General features: G+C 37.2%; 1 protein-coding gene across 11 annotated transcripts in view; it reads left to right on the top strand.

The window, feature by feature from the left end:
- Window positions 1–20460, top strand: part of Frem1 (FRAS1 related extracellular matrix 1) — a 146762-nt gene that overhangs the window by 47931 nt on the left and 78371 nt on the right. For all 11 annotated transcript variants that reach the window (XR_010048293.1, XM_063251355.1, XM_003472257.4 and 8 more), the window contains 5 exons: window positions 4463–4659; window positions 5297–5387; window positions 6883–7050; window positions 11267–11475; window positions 13724–13817. Coding sequence is in view for 10 of the 11 variants with exons in the window: in XM_063251355.1 (XP_063107425.1) it covers window positions 4463–4659; window positions 5297–5387; window positions 6883–7050; window positions 11267–11475; window positions 13724–13817 (759 nt within the window). In the remaining variant the exon portion in view is untranslated. The remainder of the gene's footprint in view (window positions 1–4462; window positions 4660–5296; window positions 5388–6882; window positions 7051–11266; window positions 11476–13723; window positions 13818–20460) is intronic.

Here is a 20460-nt window from a genome sequence, read left to right as displayed (position 1 = left end):
TTAATATTTATGTCTTTGATCCCTTTTGACTTTAGTTTAGTGCATGCTGATGGACATAGGTCTAGTTTTAGTCTTCAGCTCCAAAGGGGAAATGAGGCCTTTGGGCCCCAGTATTTTTCTTTTTTTGTTCATTAGGCATAAAAACAATGGCTATTGTAATGAAATATAAGGTTGTCTTGACCAAACAAGATAGGCAGTAGTAAAGTGAGTTCTAGTATTTCATTGGTGCTCAATAAATTAAATCCTTATCTTTATTCTTTCATTATGTTTACAAAAGCCTGCTTACTAGTCTTTATGAAGCATTTTGATAATTAAAAATTATAGCTAGTTATCAAAAACTGAGGAACACAGTAACAGTTATTTTTCTAGTCTCTGGGAATCTGTGCCATGTTTTTTTCCCCCAATCGTAGTATTTTGCTAATCTACAAAGTTCAGAAATTCTCCATGGGACCTTCCAATCATAGTGTGGATCAGTGAGTCTCTTCTTAATTGAAAAACTGGATTTAATAAGGAAACAATAGTTATTGTGCCTTCAAAGAGACCATTTACCATGCTAATTTATTCTCTAATGTGTTCTTTATGTGAAAAGAATATAGAAGCATGCTTTTTTATACTCCTGTTGTAATTCTTGGTGGGCATATTTTTCAACATGTTTTATGATTGTCTTAGTTGATGTGACTCTACATATTTATGCATGTTCAAACAATTATTTTGTCTATGTCTATAGATGAGAAAAACCCTACTTTAATAAACTCCACAGAGAAATAAAGCACTCTTATTGTGCTAAAACCTGGTTATAACAAAGACATTAAACACACCTTCCCAGGCAAAGAATGAAAGAGCAGGGCTGGAGAAATCCCTAGGCTCTTTGTTCTCTGGCTTCCCTCGAGGCCCTCCAATCTACAGCAGCAATGAGCACATGCAGACACACTTGCAGAGAGTCAGGATGCAAAATGAGAAATGCAAAGTGACCATAATGATGGACTTGCTCAGCAAACCTAAAGTAGACATACATTAAAACATAGAGGAGCACAGGAAAATGATAGAACCTATGAACACCTGACATAGGAAAGAAATGAAAACGGGAAATTAAAAATTCCATTGAAAGTTTACAAAATCAACTGAACCAAAGTGAAGAAAGAATGTCACACTTAGAAGACAAGATCACAGTTAGCGATCACAACACAAAAGATCTCTTAAAAACAGCAAGAGACTATGAAAAAATAATGCAACACTGAAACATGATGCAAATTACATAAGCTTGGTTAGAGTCCGTGAAAAAGCAGGAGTCAGCAAAAACAACATTAAAAAGCCTGTTCTCAGAAGTAATGAAAGAAGTTCACAGCATAGAAAAAGAATTAGACATACACATAAAACTACTATAATAAAAACAGTATTATATCAGAGGGGAAAAAGACCTGAGGATCAGTGCAACAGATTACAAGATTTCTAAACAACTTCACACATACTTATCCACCTTATCTTTGACAAAGGAGACAAATTTGTTCACTGGAAGAAAGACAGCTTCTTTAAAAAATAGTGCTAAAAAAACTGGAGCACAGCCTATAGGTTGCTGAGTTCAGATTTTTTTTTTTTTTTTTTTTTTTTGAGACAATGTTTCACTGGCCTTGAACTCATTTTGTAGCCCAGGCTGACATCAAACTCACAGTGATCCTCCTACCTCAGCCTCCTGAGTGCTGGTGTGAGCCTCTAGGCCTGGCCTAACTTTTTTAGGAAGATGATTTATTTATTTATTTATTTATTTTAAAAAGCAAAACAGAAAAAAAGGATAGAAATAATACAGAATTTTTTTAAAAAAGTAAGAAATCAATAGTACTTAATATATTGCATATTGTTATCTTAGAAGTAGTTGTTCAGGCTACAAGATCTAGCCATAAAAAAATGATCAAACAATCAAACAATGATAGCACAGACCATTCTTTTTGACGAACTTGAGATTAGTAGTATAGTCATCCATCTTGCACACATATACCTACATAGAGTTACATGTGTAGACCTACATACATAGAATCCTTTTCTTCCTTCCTTTTCTCCTTTCCCCATCCCAGTTGTTCTTTCCTTTTGAGCACTTTCTTTCCCTTTCATTATTACAGTATCTATTGTGCATTTTTATTTTATTGCTTTCAGTTTTTTAATTTTTTATTACATTAGGGAGACAATATGGTACTTACAAATGTGAGTTTGCTTCACTTATGAGTATAGTCTCAGGTTGTCTATATTTACCTAGAAAAGTCTCTTGATTATTCTTTTTTATAGGTAAGTAATATTCTATTGTATAAAAATGCCACACCTTTTTTATCTATTCTGTGGTTGATGGGCATTTTGGTTATTTCAAAAATTTAACTATTACAAACTGTGCTGCTATAAACATGGGTGCACATGTATCACTATGGCATGATATTTTCAATTTTTCTGAGAAAAATACCTAGAAGGAGAATAGCTGGATTGAATGATACTTCTAATCCTAGTTTTTTGAGGAATCTCCACACTGATTTCCACAGTGCTGGTCTAATTTTTTTTATATCATAGCAAAAGCTTAGTTTTACTTTCTGTTTTGTATGTCAAAAACTGAAAAGGAATTTCCTTCATTTTCAAATTGGTTATTGTGAATACTATGGTAGACAAAATTGCCATTACTGCTCTGTACTTTGATGACAACAGCAAAATAAATCAAAACCGGCATAGGAATACTTTCACGTGGCAAACTATGCAAAGACCCATGATGCCACACAGTATGCCATTTCCAGAGAGAGAGAGTATTAGCTTCCTTGTAAATCACTTATGAATTACTCTACAGAAATAATGTAATGAGAAAAGCTGTGTAGCTGATCTACCTTATAATGGCTTGGGATCCACACACAGGGCCTGTTGACTTGTTCAGTCAGCAACAATGACGAAGTACCAGATATTTTATCTACATAATAATATTTGATTTTTACAGACTTGGGTTTACCAGTATTATGCTTAATTTGCAAACAAGAAAATTGATACCAAAATGGTTGAGCATCTTGTTCAAGATCAAAAGGTTACTAATACATACATGGTGCATACCAAGATTTTAACTGTTTACTCTCAAAGTCTCTATGGCTTATACTTTACTATCATCCTATCCTCATGGAATGTTCAGTGTGTGAGAAAGATTGACGTGACGACGATGAAATAAGTATGTTGTTCAAGAATTCAAGTATGAATTCTTAACCCATTCATACAGTGCTAGCATAGTGCCTGAGGATGTGTAATTCACAGATAAGAGACGCTTTTTCTCCCGGTTTTAGAGGCTGGAATGTCCAGGATCAAGGCACCAGCGGTCTTGGTGTCTGGTGAGCTGTGCTCTTACTTCCAAGGTGGCCTCTGTTGCTGCACCCTCTGGAAGGGGTTAGCACTGTGTCCTCACAAAGCAGAAGGATATAAGGACAAGCTCACGCCCCACCCTTCCCACTGCAAGCCCTGTCACAAGGCACTCATGGCCTTTTGAAAACCCCACTACTCAATACTTTTCACTGGTGATTAAACATCAACGTGAATCTTGACAAATACTCAACCTACAGCAAGGGATAAGCAAAATTCAGAAAAGTTCTAATGCGTAATTGGAGATGTTTCAAGAACAATGTCTAAGGAGGAGAAAAACCTTTAGAGAAAGCAAGAGAAAAGCATTCTAGACTGAACAACCAACGTGATACCGAGCATTGAGGTGTTCTTGAGGTCCACAACATGGTGTGCAACTAAAGTGTTGGGGTTAATGTTAAAATATAGTAAAAAAAATAAAGTTGACACATAAAGTATATCTAAACTCTAAAAGATCTTGGCTGTCATTCTAAGGAGTTGGAGTAATTCTGAACTGTCTGGGTGGTTAAGATTTTTGAGGAGGTGAGTTAACTTGATTTTTACTCTTTTAGAGGTAGCACTATAAGTATAAAAATCTAAATTAGCAATTGGAGTGGAGTTAACAGAAAGCTGCTGTCATTGTGTAAGGAAGAGAGTATGAGAGCTAGACCAGGAGCAGTAGGAATGACACCCAAAGACTGACATAATCTCTGGGTAGGATGTTTGACAGTGGAAACTTGGTGGTGGGTACATGTGAGCAGAGGAGGAGGAACCGAGTTACGTCAAGGTGTCTAGGATCGATGATGGAGTAGAGGGTAGCCTCGAAGCACTGCTGTTGGAAAGAGGGATGTTGGAAAAATGAAAGCAGTAACACTATATTTTGTTTATCCACTGTATACTAACTACAATTGTGATAATTATATTCTTGAATATGATACCAAGTGAAGGATGTTCCATTTTTGAGCAAGACTCTTAATAGCTCCTGAATTATTTGACAGAAGTGTATTATAAATGACAGGTTTTGAAAATTACATTAATGATAATGGGGTGGTTGTAAGACTTTCTCTTCGGTGTTTTCTTGTATTTGAAATGAATAGTACCGATACTTTTATTCCAGGTAGTGATGATCCAAGTCACTCCTGTGGATGACCAGCTCCCACAAGAGGCTCCTGGAGTTTCTCGGCATTTGATTGTCAAGGAAACAGAGGTGGCCTACATAACTAAGAAACATCTACACTTCCTAGACACCGAATCACATGATGGGGAGCTTCTGTACACAATAACAACTCCTCCATTTTTCTCTTTCAGGCACAGGTATCTCTGAAAAGTCCTCATGTAGTCTATTAGTTCTAGGGCTAGAGAGTCACTTGTGTCAACAGCACTATAATTCAGTTGCTTCAGTGGTCAAGCATGAACTTATACAAATTCAACATTTAGTTTCATCTCAGATTTTTTCATACTGCCTTTCAAAGGTTATTGGAATTAGCGATCTGTAGCTTGTAATGTTTTCAATATAGGAAAGCTGAAATCAGTTTAATTCCCGTTTTTGAAAGAGAATGCTTAATTTTATTTTTAGTACAAATTAATGTCTTTGTAACCTTATTTTAGGTATTATAGACCACAAAATAGCCATATGATATGATATTATTTCAGAAAGATGGAATGACTACCTCAGACTAGTCTCACATACAAAATAACAAGGAATTACCTTTAGGATTATGATTCCTTTTCATGACAAAAATTTTGGACATGCTTTTTGCAGTCATGATGAGGAATGAGATTGATGATTCCAAGCAATATTAGGAGCCCTCAATAGAAAGCAGAATATAAGGGTGGAGCATCTAATTTCCTCTCATGATGAGGTTTTCAGTTTTTGCAGTTTTGGTGATGGGCTATTTGATTTTTCTTAGCTAGGAAATTAGCTGATGTGTTCTTCTGTATTTCTCTTTAGACATTTGGATGCTGGGAAGCTATTCATGGTGGACAGCATACCAAAGCTAGCTAAAAATCCTACAGCATTAGGACTGAAGTCGTTTACTCAGGTATGACGGTTTGCTAAAATATTGACAAACGTAAAAATTCTCTGAGAAGATAGGGCTAGTATTTCCCTGATAATATTGGCCATTGATATCTGTCAAAAACTGCTTGATATCTTCATCCTTTCTGCTTGCACATTTCTCATAAGCATTTAGCTTATTTGAAAGTGTTTTATCAAGGTGGATAAAAGGTCAAATTCTTGTAATTCAGCACATCTTTTTGCATCGTTTTACCAGCAGCAGGTCTGTGATCTGGAGCTTCCATGCTTATGTGTTTGTTCCACTACACTCAGTTCATTCAGTAATCTACACTATTTCCTACAGTTGCCATAACAAAATTATCACCGTGAAGACTATTGTCTCGTAATTCTGGAAGCTGGAAGTCTGAAATCACAGTATTGCAGGGTCATACTTCTTCTGAAACCCTGAAGGGCAACTCCTCTGCTTCTTTTTGGCTTCTGGTGCTTTTCCAGCGATCCTTGGCATTTCTTAACTTGTGCATACATATGGGTAATATAATGTAGCACTGTTATTATGTGGCAGTCTTTTCCTTGTATGCCTCTCCTCTTATAAGGACACAAAATACATGTTGGATTACAGCCCATCCTACCCTAGCACCTTAAGCAATTACATCTGTAATGACCCTGTTTCTAAATAAGGCCATATTACTAGATCCTAAGAGTTAGGTCTTCAGCCTATCTTTTCTGGAGACACAACTTGCTGCATTTACTACCTTCCAAAATCCTTCACTGTCTCTCTGCCTACTCCAGTGGATTCTACTTCCCATGGAAGTCACAGTAATGATAATGAGCGTTTAAACAGCAGATACTTCTGTGGTTTGTGGCTAATTATGTATAAATTCTCCATAGTTAGAGATTGTAAATGAGCATGCCAATCCCAAGCGATAACTACTATTATCTTATTCACTTTACAAGCAGAGATCTAACAACTTTAAGCAGCTTGACCAATCTTACATAGCTACTCTGTGGTGGAGCTGGGTGGAAATACAAGTATTTTATAAAGTTGATGGTTTTCAAGCACTTGATATATTTATTTTTTTCTCTCTTTGCAATACTGAACATTTAACCTGGGGACTTTGTACTTACCTACATCCTGAGCACTTTTTAAATGTTTTATTTTAAGACAGAAACTCATTAAGTTGCTAGTGGTCAGGCATGAACTTACACAAATTCAGCATTTAGTTTCATCTCTAATTTACTGCCTTAGACTGGGCTTGAACTTGGTGGTATCGCCTGTCTCAGCAGCCCAGAGTACTAGGAATACAAGTGTGTGCCTCCTTGACAGGTGATGTATTTACTTAATCTCTTTATCTTTTTTCCTCTTTATAGGTAGAATATAAGATTCATAAAAATCTTTAAATTGATGGTGGCATTTATAATTTTTATTATGAATTAACATGATGGTTCTCTTGGACCTAGGTCTCTGAAAGTTTTTGATCCCTGCAAATCAACATTCACGTCTGTCTTGCTCTGCTTCACAGCATGCTGTAAACTATTTGAAAGTTGCCTACATGCCACCCATGGAAGATATAGGCCCCCATCCTCGACAGGTCCAGTTCACATTTTCTATCAGTAACCAACACGGTGGCACTTTGCATGGGATCTGTTTTAACATCACAATTCTCCCAGTGGACAATCAGGTTCCTAAGGTATGTACAGTTTTTGATATGGAGGATGACAAGAAGGGAAAGAAAGAAAGGACTCACTTTTTAAATTTTGCAGCTGGTGTATGTTAAAGGCCCAGAAGGGAGAGCGATCACCAGAGAAAGCTCTGTGTAAGCAACCATGGCTATTAATTCACTGCAGTGAGAGAGGGCTGAGTTCAGAGCTTGGATCAGCAGGAAGCAGGATAGAACAGTAGATTTAAAGGAAGGGGAGGAGTTGCTGCCTAGAGGAATTTGGGGGCAGAGAGAGTGTGGTTTTATTTCCTCAGGATGGACTGTGGAGATGGACATGGCTTTGTTCTTCTGGATTTCCTGCTGGTGCCTGCTGGTTACAGCCTCACCTGTCAGGCATGGCACTGTATAGGAAAAACAAATTGAGGGGAGGGACTTCTTCACCTCCCAAGAGACTTCTTAAAAAGTAAGAAGTTAAAAAGTAAGATTTTTTCCAGTTTCTGAATTTGGCTTTGTTTTCAAAGCTTTATCAAAATCTCTTTCATTTCCTTTTTTTCTGCGGAGTTTCATATGTTGATCAGAGGAAGAGGATTAAATTAGAGGTCTCTTAGCAACCAGAAGGGCTTATTTGTTCTCCAACCATGCTACTATGTAATCCAAAGCAGCTCTTTAATTTCCAAAATGAATTAGGAAGTACACTTTTGCCCTGCTCTGTCCTACAGCCCACTGTTTATGTAAATCTTAAAGGACTTGGGTCTTTCATTAAAACCAGACTGTAAAGATGACATATACTAGCTTGTGTATCTTCTCTCTGAGGGTGAGATTCGCACTGATAGTTCTGTTTGCTGTCCCTCCTCCCCTTTCAGAGTGCTACACTTTATTAGTTGGCTGTTAGTGGAATCATTTTTCCTCAGAAGTATAAATTAACAAGAAAAGTCCCCATTCATTATGAACCAAAAAGGCCAAGAACCTACATGAACCCTCATCCCAGGAAACAAGATCAGCTTCTCTACCGAGCTGAACTGCAGCCAGCCCTGAGTTCTCTTTCCTGGTAATTTTCCACCACCCTTATCCCTGCTTAAGATTGTGACACAGAGAGCTTATCTGAGGGCCTCAGGGCCTTACTTAGATGAGTCTAAACACTATTATAAAATAACAATTACTGTTGTTCAAGGTTAAGAGATTTCCTATCAAGTCTGGCTTTGGCTTGTCTTGAAAATGTGGAAATCCTCACAACACCGAGTGGGGCTGTGTTGCCACCAGCTCACCACACTCTTTGTGTCACCCACTGACTTCTCAGTGAGCTTGTAAAATCTGCTGGAGGAAACACCAAAGAGTTCACGCCAAGGAATCTAAATGCATTCCACTCACTCATACTGTTCCTGGTAGAGAATAGGTTGTATTCCTTGTGGTGAAATGGGCTCAGATATCTCAGGAAATAGCCAGATCAGATTTTAGTCAGGCTATCCTTTTCTGGGCAGGAAATAGCATGGCATCTAAAGAAGCCAAAGCTCTTTCCAGAACAATCATGGAGAAATATTTTATTTGAAGGAGTCCAAACCTCTTGCTAGAGAAGAATGACTTGGTGAGGGAATGATAAAGGATAAAGGGAACAGTTAGCTTCACTTGAAGGCAGATAGAGTAGTTGAGAAGACTTGGGGCTAAAATTGCATAAGGATCTCTCTTTTATTTAGAGTGTGGTGGCAAATGAAATAGTACTGTAAAGAACCAAAAATGTTAGAAATAAAATTAAATTAGTAGCTTCAGTGAAACCAGCCATGGGAGTGATAGTACAGATAGTACAGAGAGGTAGGCAGAGGCCATGAGGGCGTGTTGGTCAGATGTGCTTGCTGGACGTCCTGAGACCGAGACTTGGGCCTGAAGACCTGATGATTAATAATTGGGAGTCTGTCTGTTATTTGAAACTTGCTGTACAAGTGGTATTTTAAAAATCATCTGATGTAGTAAAGAATATTTTGTGACAAAGTCCCATCTTAGGATACTAATTTGGTATCGCTCAGGAAAAGATGCTGGCAAATGTGGACTTTGGTTCATGTTCCTTTCTGAATAAGAAGTCTCTTTCTGTTTTCCTCCCACCTACAGTGAAGGTGATAACTTGAGTTGAGGTGAGGGTGATTGTAGGGAGAGAAGTCTATCCTTTTCATTTTCCCTTTTTGATGATAACTTATTAAAGAATAAAGAGCACTGGGTCTCAGAATTGCACTCTCCTCACTTCTGAGTCACAAAGTCTGCCCCTGGGACATGCAGCAGCGGACTGAACCTCTCTATTCACACTGTGGCCCTGTGGGCTGGAGGGAAGAGCAGAGTCCCGAGTGAAGGCTGCTACAGCTTCATCTCACTACCTTCCTTTTTCTCCGCCAGGAGGCATCACTCCCACGTCCTTGTTCCCTTTTACTGACTCCTTCCCCAGGTGCATTCTCCTTTCTGGGAGTAGCAGGTGCTGGGAGGAGAGCACATCAGCAGGTGCTCACCCCAAAACATCCGGGAGAGATCCTCAGAGCTTGTGATTTGGTACCCTGCTTTCTTTGACTTCCATGTAGTTGTACCAATTTGGGTAAATGTATGCAAAGTTCACAGATTTTCCCACTAAAATCTCACAGCCTAGAATGCACATATACGCCATATAAATATCCAAGATAACGATGTTGTATATAACTGTGTTTTAGACTTATTTGATCACAGAACACTTAGTGCCCACTTCCAGTGTGGCGATAAAATAGTTCAAAGCACTCTAGTTTGCATTTGACTTACACATAAGAGAAACACTAGGTTTTCCTATTATGGTCCTTAGGGTTTTAAGTTTAGTGTCTGACTAAGTCTATTTCCTATTTCATCTTAAAATTCAGTTTCCTATTCTAGTTTCATCTCCAAAATACCACAGTTGAGACTCTAATTAACTTTCTCAGTCTTTAGGAATATTTGTTTCTTCTTTGGGATAGTTTGTTTATACCACAGGCTAAGGTAAATACGTATTAAATGGTGATAGGAATACACAAGATGATAAAAGTACTGAGATTCCATCTTACTCCAGAAAGAATGCCAGGATAAAGAAAACAACCAATAACAAATGCTGGAGAGGCTGTGGGGAAAAAAGGAATTCTTCTGCACTGTTGATGGGAGTACAGACTGGTGCTGGAAATTAGTGTGGAGTTTCCTCAAAAAGGTCCCATTTGACCCAGCTATTCCATTTCTAGACATATTCCCAGAGGAACTGAAAACATTGTACCGCAGTGACATATGTGTACCCATGTTTATAGCAGCACAATTTGTAAAAGCCAGATCTTGGAAACAACCCAAATGCAACTAAAGAATGGATAAAAAAGAGATGATATTTTAATGCAAAGGAGTGCTAGGCAGCTGTAAAGAAGGATCACATTGAGGCTTTTATAGGTAAAAGTGACTTGAGACCACACTCATAAGTGAAATACATCAAACTCCCATGTGTAAATAACGTATTGTCTCCCTAGTATAAGAAACTGAAAGAGTAAGTAAGATCCAAAATCTTCAGGATATACTGTGAAAGGGTAAGAAACTGCTCAAAGGGGAAAAATAACTCAGGGAAAAGAAAAAAAGAAAAAAAGAAGGAAGAGAAAAAAAAGATGTAAATTTGTATATATATTCACTGAAGATTACTAAGATATACTTAAGATTAGTAATTCTGTCAGTTCTTGGAACCAAACAGCATTCATAGGATTAGATCAATTTTGTATGTCCATATCTGGTAATCTGAGTAACTTTTTTGAAGATAACTATGCAAAATAACAACTTTGTTAAGTTCCTACCACCTTGTTTTGAAAGCTGATGTTATTATTGTTTTGGATTTTTTGTTATTGTTGTTTATTTGTCTCTTTTGTTTCTTATTTTTCATGTATTTTTTGTATTGTTTTGTTTTCTCTCTTTAAAATAAAAAAATGTTATTATTCCTTTGGTTTGGCACTACAGATAGAAACCTATCTGATCGCTGATTTTATTGTTGAGGTTCTGAGATAAATGAAATGTGACTCTCACATTTATAAATTCGCCTTGCTTATTTGCTTACATTAATGCTTACAATTGGAGACAAATTCTATGACCAAACTGTGAAACTGTGAACTTGTCGCTTTACCAGTCACTTGAACATTTCTTTGCTGTATGGAGATGGTACTGAAAGGTTTATAGTGACCCAGTGAGCTCTGTGTTGAGGATTCCTCTGCAGCAAGTCTTTGAATCTTTCCTTCCCTCTCTCTAGGTGCTCACCAACCACCTGAGAGTGGCTGAAGGAGACCAATGCATCATCAGCACAGAGCACATTCTGATTTCCGATGTGGACACCACGCTGGACAACATCCACCTCTCCCTGCAGGGGGTGCCTCTGCATGGAAGGCTAGAGCTAAATGGATTTCCTCTAAACACAGAGGATACATTTTCTTGGGAAGACCTCCATACACTAAAAGTTAGGTTAGAATATTTCATGGCTTTTTTCTTTACTTACCTTGGTTCCCTCTTTGGATCAATCACAAGGGAGGGTGAGGAGAAAGACGTTTGTACAGTTCTTTCAGGGGTATCAGTATGCCATTTACTAATTTCAACAGGGAATAGAAAACCGGAAATGGTGAAGTTTTTCTTTTCCTCTAGACGGTTGCTATTCCTTTGGCTTGTTGTGCCAGTGGGGATACTCGGTGGATATTTGAACAAAAAAACGAATTATTATGAATATTAATTTTGTTGCAACTTCACATATCATAAAGGGTAACAATCAAACAAAATGAATAGAGACTGAGCTAATCTGGGAGGCTAATCTATGAAATTGAACTCTGAGGTGTAGGAATAGCCAACTTTGTAACTCTGGAAACTCTCGGATAGAACTTGATTGATGGATGTGATCAGGGCAATGTGCTATTTCATTCTTTAGGGATAAAGATGTATAGGTGGACAAAAAGGGTAGTCTGAGTAGGTGGCCATGGAGTAGGACTCTGGTTTCTAAGAGCCAGAGTTGGAGAGATCTCTGCCTCATGGTCCTACACAGCTTTCCTTCCCTAAGGTTTTACATTTCCTGCATCTAATGCAGTTCTGCAAGACTTTTATCTACAAATTTAGTAAAACATCTTCTCTGAAAAACAATGCAGATTATTAAAAAATGATCAGGTAGATAGACAATCTGATTTTTCAATTATAAACTCAAATTATAAACTGAAACTTTGACTTTTGATAAGTGTGGTAGGATTAGGTGTAACAGACCAGGAATTAAAGTTTTTGCACAATTTTAATCCTGATAGTTTAGTTACATTCTTGATTTATAGTTCCTCATTTCTTGACCTTTTCACCACATACCTATTTCTACTAAAATTTCCTTTTCATTTTGAGCTCCTAAGTCTTAGCTACATGTTAAGACAGAGAAGTCTGTTCAAGCATTTCGTATTAGGGAGTAAATGAGAGGTGGTAAAAAAAAGTATCAAAACTTGGTGGAACTATATGTTAAAGTACACTTAATTAATTTATAATTAATTTTATTTGTTTATTTTTTCACTGTAATCAAACCTGGCAAGACAAAGCATTTTGTTATCCTATTACATGTAAAAACTGAGCCCACAGGGTTTCCCAGGGTTTCTTAGTATCCACATGAAAGAGTCAGGTTTTAAAAGAAAATCTCATTGATTCCATAGTTACGCCTTTGGATGTACACTCTGAGTTCTGCTTGGCCATTTAGGGATATTAATATAGTAAAATAAGATCACTCATCAGTCTATCTTTGGTGAAAACAGCAGGTAGTGTAGCAAAACAGAGCACAGGAGTCTGTGTGTGAAAGGACTGAGGGTTCCCACAAATGGAACGAAATCCCAAACCTGAGCTCCTTACTCAGCCTATTGGTGAAGGAAAATTTAGTCTTGATTTTTTCTCATTGATCAGTATCTTATATGTTCAATATTTTGTACTGTATTTAATGTGACTTTTATTTTCAATTTTTAGGATTATTTCCATTTCTTTGTATCTAGAGCAGATTACTGAAAATTTGGCTTAATGCAGTAGCTATTTAGAATTTACTGGGCATCTCTGTAGTGGGCTGGAAAGTCCATGGAAAGCCGAGTTAGACAATGCCTTAGAGAGAGTTGGCTGAGAATTAAAGGAAGAGAGGAGCAAGGCTAGACCAAGGAAGGGTATTTTTAAATCTGGGAGAGATTCAAGAATGTCTTAGACTGAGAGGAAGAGTTAATAAATGGAAGAGGGGAAATGGTAGAAGGGAGACAATATATAATTCATAGATCAAAGTTTTGAGAAGAGCTGGGTAGATCAAGAGTACAGATAGAAGAATTATCTTTGAAAGTGAGAGAGGGATTCATCAGATCCACGTAGCACTCCACTTTTCCTGGTCTGTTGCTGGGTTTTGAGGTCTCTCTGGCCCTAGCCAGTCTTTAAGTAGGCACAGTTGCAAAAATGGTTCCCCTTTTCACAGGGTAATTGACAAGCTGCTTTTTGATTTGGGGACAAATCACCAAACATAATACCTTTTCCAAGGGTGGAGCAATTTTACATTGATAGTTACTTATGTAGGTAAAAATGTGACTTTATGATTATGCTATTTTTTTCTTATTAATTAATTTAGTGAACACATTTCCAAAGCCATGGGGAATAGCTCTTGTGTCATGCATCATCTCAATTTACTCTCACAATGTTCTTGAAAGATTGGTTACAAATATTGTCACCACAGGTATCGACATGATGGGTCTGAGATTCTTCAGGATGACATATGCTTAAAAGTCACAGATGGCACAAATTGGACAGAATTTGTTCTACATGTTGAGGTGAGTAGAAAGTTTTTGTCCTTGTGTCATATAAAAATATAATTTATAACTGATTTAACTTAAAAAACAGTACAAAGCAAAATAATTTTTGCTTGTATTTTGAGCGAGACAATATTAAGACAAAGGTTACACTGGTGAAATAGGCATATTGTTCTCTCTCTTTAATCCATGTAAGGATGTAAATATTCACACCTCAAAATCATATACTTAATTTTTAAAGTAATAGATTCTATGTTGTCTTAGTTACTTGTTTCTCATTGCTAAGACAAATAATTATACTTTAACTTCATCCTTTTGTATCCTTATTCCTTTTATTTTTTTCTTTTGTCTAATTGCTCTGGCTAATGCCTTCAGAAATATATTGAATAGTAGTGGTGATAGTGATCCTTGTTTTGTTCCTGATTTCAGAGTGCAAGCTTTCAGTTTTTGTCCATTTATATGATGATGACTGTTGGTCTGTCATAGATGGTTTTTATCAGATTCAGATAAAGACCATCGATTCAAATTTTCTGTAGGTTTTTTAAAAATCATGAATGGGTATTGGAGTTTGTCAAATGGTTTTTCTGTATCTATTAAGATGATTGTTAAAACATATGATTGTGTAGTTTTTGTTTTTGGCTCTGTGAAAATGGTGCATTAAGTTTATTCATTTGTGAATGTTGAACCATCCCTACATCCTGCTTGGACTGAATCCCACTTGGTCATTGTGTATAATCTCCTTGATGATTTGTTTCATTCTGTTTGCCAGTATTTTATTGAGGATTTTTGCGTCAGTGTTCATTAGGGAGACTGGCCTGCAGTTCTCTTTCTTGGTTGGATCCAGGACTTTACTTTGTTGGTAGATTTTTAGTAACATCTTCAATTTCATTGCCCGACATTGGTTTGTATGGAATTTAGAAATTTATATCTTTTTGATTCAACTTTGGTAATTCATATTTATCTAGGAATCTGTCCATTTCTTCTGTATTTTCCATTTTATTAGAATACAAGTTTTCAGAGTAGATGTAGAAGACCAATGGATGATTCTCTTTGAATAGAGAGCAATTATCTCTACTTTGGCTAAATTGGGCCCTAGCTCCATGTACTTATGTGTACAGAGCTGGTTAAGCTATTTCCTTTAACCTTCAATTAGCTTAAGCAGTGTAAATAGGGCTAGCTGAAGTACTGATGCATAATCTTTTAAGCCAATGGACAGTCCCCTTTCCTCACCTCAGTATCTTCTTCCACAAGATTGAGCTCAGTGGGATGGCAGAGCCACACAGCTCCAGGGCTGCCAATTGAGTTCAAGCCTCAGAATAAGAGGCTGTGACTTCAAGAGCAGAAAAGATTTTCACATCAGAACTGAAGCACCAGCCTTCCAAACAATAAATGCTCCCTCAATTGTGTTATGCTGATTGGTCTTTCTGCATATCTTTCTCTCTGCATATTGCAAAGGTTCTTTCTGGCCTCCTACCTAGCTCAGCTCGCAGTACTCACATAATTCCCTCCATTCTTACAGTCACTCATCCTCTAGCCACTTCCTTCTTCACGAATTAATAAAATCTGGGTTAGGCCCTGGGTCATAGCCTTTGTTTTATGAACCCTAATATGAACCGGACTCAGGATCCCTTGATAGCCTTTAAGTACAAATATGTCATAGTGCCTTTATTCTCATCATGCACTGGACGTGGTAGACTGGAATTAATTCACCAGAATTCCAATAATGTTTCCATGGAACTACAAATACAAAATTTCTAGAGCACAATGAGGGTGGGACGTATAGATAATCTTTTAGATTTCTGCAGGATCTGTTATGATTTCTCCCTTTTCATTAAGGTTGCGATGATTTGTGTCTCTTTTTTTCTTTTTTTGATAAAGTTGGCTAAGAGTTTGTTGATTTTATTTAATCTTTCAAAGAACCAACCCTTCACTTCATTGATTCTTTGTATTCTTTTTAGTTTCCATTACATTAATTTCTACTCTGATCTTAATGGTTTCTTCCCTCATCTGAGCTTTGGATTTGACTTGCTCTTCTTTTTCCAGAAGCTGGAAGTTTGACATTAAGTGGTTTACTTGAGCATGTTTTGTTTTCCTGATATGGATATTCACTGCTATAAATTTCCTTTCACTGCTTTCACTGTGTTTCATAAGTTCCACGATGCTGCACTGGAATTATCATTTAATTGTAGAAAATATCTAATTTCTTATCTAATTTCATCTGTGACCTGCTGTTTGTTTGGGAGGGTGTTATTTAATTTCCATATGTTTATGAAGTTCTTGTGGTTTCTTTTGCCATTGATTTCCAATTTCATTGCACTATGGTCTGATAATATGCACGGGATAATTTTAGTTTCTTTGCATTTACTTAAGCATGTTTTATGAGATAATATGTGGTCCATTTTGGAGGATGCCCCATGAGCAGCTGAGAAAAATGTGTATTCTGATGTTGTAGGGTAGAGCATTCTGTAGACATCTATCATGTCCATTAAAAAAAAAATACAAAATGAGAAGACACTTAAACAAGATGCGATTCCAGATGTCCCAGACTAAAGGAAAGCCATCATTCAAAATTTTGGTTTAGTTCTAATATTTTGTTGTTGATTTTTGTCTAGTTGATTTGTCTACTTGTTACATGGGATATTGAGGTCCCTCACTACAATTGTATTAGTGCTTATTTCATTTTTCGTATCCATTAATACTTGTTTTATGTGGTTGGGTGCACTGGTATTTGGTGCATATATATTTATGATTGTTATCTCTTCCTCTTGGATTTTTCCCTTTACAAGGATGCAGTGACTTTCTTTTCCTCTCTTACTAAACCTTGGCTTGAAATCAACTTTGCTTGCAAAATAGAATATCCATCGTTTGGGTTTTTTTTTTTTTTTTTTTTTTTGTGGGGAAGGGCTTCCTGCCACATGGGGTATTGTTTTCCATCCTTTGACTTTCAGTCTGTGAGTTTCTTTTTGAATTAAATGTGTTTCTTGTATGTAGCATATTGCTGGATCTTGCTTCTTGATCCATCCTTCCTGTCTGTTTCTTTTGATTGGTGAATTGTGATCATTCATGTTGATCATTATAACGTATGTTTTGACTTTTTCATGCTATTTTCCTCTGCTGATTCTCTTTTCCTCCTTTGTTTAATTGTTTGCTTTGCCTGGTAGATTCTTTCTGTAGGGATTCATGGAATTGTAATCCTTGTTATCTCTTTCTAGAATGTCCTTCAGAGCATTTTGGTGTGCTTGCTTGGTGGTTGTGAATTTCCTGAGGTGTTCCTTGTCATGGAAGTATCTTAGTTTCCATCAATTTTGAAAGATGGTTTTTCAGAGTACACCAGTCTGTTTTGTTTTCTTTTAGAGCTTGAAATATTTCACTCCAAGCTGTCATTGACTTGAGGGCTTGTGTTGAGAAGTCTGCTGTGATTCTGAAGTTTTTCCTTTAGTCTGGGATATCTGGGGTTGCATCTTATTCAAGTGTCTTGTCATTTTTTTTCTTTTTAAAAGTTTAATTACTTTTAAGTTTTAAAAGTGTAAAAGTTTTTACTTTAAATTGCCTATGATGAGTATCTTTATTGCTACTGTTTAGAACCTTTAGGACATAACTATTTCTCTAGGTGTCTTCTAGGTGTAGTTGGCTTTTGGGTTTTGGGTCTGTTCCAAGATCCTACCTTTGAGTATGTTGCAAGATACCTTGGGCATTAGAAGTTACTGCCTTCTTGGGCCAGCCCCTAGTTCCTTAGCACTGGCCTGTAATATGTAATACTTTTATGATCTTTAGGCAATCTCAGTGTTGGTATACCAGGAAAAGCAACTGGTTAGAACAATGAAGTCACTTTGGCTAAAACAGAATAATCGACAATAGCAATAACATCGAACACAGCCTAGAAAATGATAAACTGAGGTAACTATTAGTTTGCTTGATGAACTACATTTGTGACTATATAACAAAACCCAAAATGAACTAGAGAATTTTATGCAGTACATTATTCCTCAGTGTGGCAATTATCAGGGGAGAATATTTAAAAGAGATTAGCAAGATCATGTAGAGAAATAGAAGAAATGGAAGAGATTAGAAGCAAGGCCAGAGGACAAAGGATGGTCATGCAAACTTTGGGAAACTGCTGCAGTAGACAGGAATGAAAGAGAGAAGAAAAAAATAAAAACAATCATAGGCTAGAACAACAACAAAAAAAATGGGAAACCATGTTCACACTCATAAAGACAAGAACAAACGATAAAGAACAAACAAAAAAACACAACAAAAAAATCAAAACCACAAAAGAGAGAGAAAATAAAGAAAAAAAGCAGAAAAGAAGAAAAGAAAAACAGTTGTCCACTTCAAGATGTATGTCTGCTGCTATGGGTAGACAACACAGAGTCCAGATTCAATGCCAGCAAACTGCTCCATGGCCAGGTAGTGGATAATCCCAGCGAGGCTGGGATCAGACCTGCCCATTCAGTAGCAGGCCCGGACCCTTGGGGTCTTGAACTCAGCTGGGAGTCACTATGTGGAGCCACTCAGTCCCAACCCCAGTTGGTCTCCCAGCCAATTGCCCTCTATTGGATAAAGTCCCAAAGGGAACAACTTACCAGCCATTGCAGTCTGATGCAGACTACCACCATACTCTACTGCTGTGCTTCTCCATGAAGGCCGTGGGGATTGCCAACAGTCACTGGCACCTGTGATTTTGATCTGCCCTTCCCACATAGTGAGTTCAGGCTTAGAGAGAAAGTGTCTCCTGGCTTCTCCTTCTTTGTTGTTGAAGTGCCTTTCTTTACTTTCCCTGGGGTCTTTAATTCTCACTTCAGATCCTTTTTGGGTCCAGAGACCCACTTACCTCCTTCGTTTCCTCACCTTGCTAGATTCCACTGCCTGGACCAACAAATCTTAGTGGGACTCTTTCTTTGCTGCTCACTATTCTTCCATCTTCCCGGAAGTCCCAACTCTGTTGTTTGAAGAGGAAGATAGGAAGGAATCATCTTTGTTTCATAGCTAAGGACATTAGGCCCAGCAGATTAGATGACTTGTCCTAAGTCATGAATTTGATAGTGTCAGTTGGGTTGGTGTCTCCGTCCCGTGATACCTAGGCCGGCATCCTCCTTACCAGTGCCACACTTCTACCCTGCCAGGTGACTCAAATGCCAACAGGTTCTGTGCACCTTTCTGTGCCACCATGGTATGGAGTCTGTTCCTTTTATTTCCCGACTTAATCCTCATAATACTCTTGAGGTCTTGATGAATAGCAGTATGTTATTTAGGCTTCATAAAAAACAGTCTCTTTTTTGGCAGACTTTTACTACATAGAAAGCTCAACTAAAGTGAGTTTTTTTTTCCCCTGAAAAACAAATTTTAAGGCAAAAAAGCTCTGACACTATTTTCTATCTATGAATGTTTTCCTATTAACTATAATATATAATTCATTTTGGGAAAGGAATCTGTTTATTGCTAATTTTTAAATAAAAAGGCATGGTCTGTGAAAGCCAAAGGCACAATGTTGGGGCAAGTGTTTGTGATCTTTTATTCCCCCAAAAATGTTTTAATTGTTTTTCTTTGAACTTTATTATCTAGTTGAGTTGATGGAATTCCTTAGAGTCAAAAACAGTAATAGAAGTCTTCAATGAATTCATATGAAAGACAGGAACAAAGACTGTTCATATAATAAGTCAACAAAAAAAGAGAATATTAGTGTTTTTATACTTTTGATTAAATAATTAAGCTGGTAGCTTTACTATACAAATTAAAATTGCTAAGTGCTCTTTTTCTGTATCACAAAAATGAAAAAAATGGGAGAAGTTTCTGACAATTATCTTACAACTTGTTAAATATATTTATTCATACATTGGATGTTGTATTTTTATGTATTTTTAAAATTATTAATAAAATGGAAAAAAAGACAAAAAAAGTTAAGCTGAGTTTTCTATCAGTCCATTCCTCTAGCTATTGAAGGAAACTGTCAAAATAATTTCATTTGTATTTGTTGTATAGTTGTTGGCCTTTTTAAACAGAAGGATACTTACGGCATCTATTCAAATTTATACTCATTTATTTCTATTTCAACAATGTTTATGTGTGTTTTCTATGCCATGTCTTAGACTAGGTGCTTGGATTATAATAATAAGCAAGGCAAAGAGTCCCTCCTGTTCCAGAGGTTACAGGTCAAGTATGAAGACAGAAATTCAGCAAATCAGCACCAAAATAATTAACTCATTAAAAAGTATATAAGTGTATGTGCCAAAAGAGAGTAAATATTAGGAGCTCCAAATTCGCCTGAGTGGTCAAATAACCCACATAGAACCTAACCTAAAGCAGTACTTAGCTGAGAAAAAGAAAGCATGCTGGAAAGCGACCACCCAAAGTCTGAGACTGAGAACTGCGCAGAAGTGAACATGGCGGGCAATAGCAAAGGTACCAGCTGGAATGGATGAGCCAGGACTCCTAGGAGGAGCACTGGGAAGCCACTGAAGGGCCCTGCAGAGCAGTGACATTTTAAAAAGATCCTTGGCTGAAATATAGGGGAAAGAAAGATAGAGAGGCTCAGAGACTAACTTGACACAAAGCAAAATTCTTGCCGCACACACCAAGTTGTTAGGCTGAGTGTCAAGCTGAAGCTTGGTTAGGAAATTTCAGATGCAGCTCAAACCATTTGAAATGCTGCTGCGGCCCAGTG

The sequence above is a fragment of the Cavia porcellus genome, unplaced genomic scaffold (genome assembly GCF_034190915.1).
Source record: "Cavia porcellus strain 051 isolate PalLab524CR breed Dunkin Hartley unplaced genomic scaffold, mCavPor4.1 scaffold_1, whole genome shotgun sequence".
Classification (NCBI taxonomy): domain Eukaryota; kingdom Metazoa; phylum Chordata; class Mammalia; order Rodentia; family Caviidae; genus Cavia; species Cavia porcellus.
The sequence above is the reverse complement of the archived record's forward strand: the minus strand, read 5'-3'. Positions and strand labels throughout refer to the sequence as shown.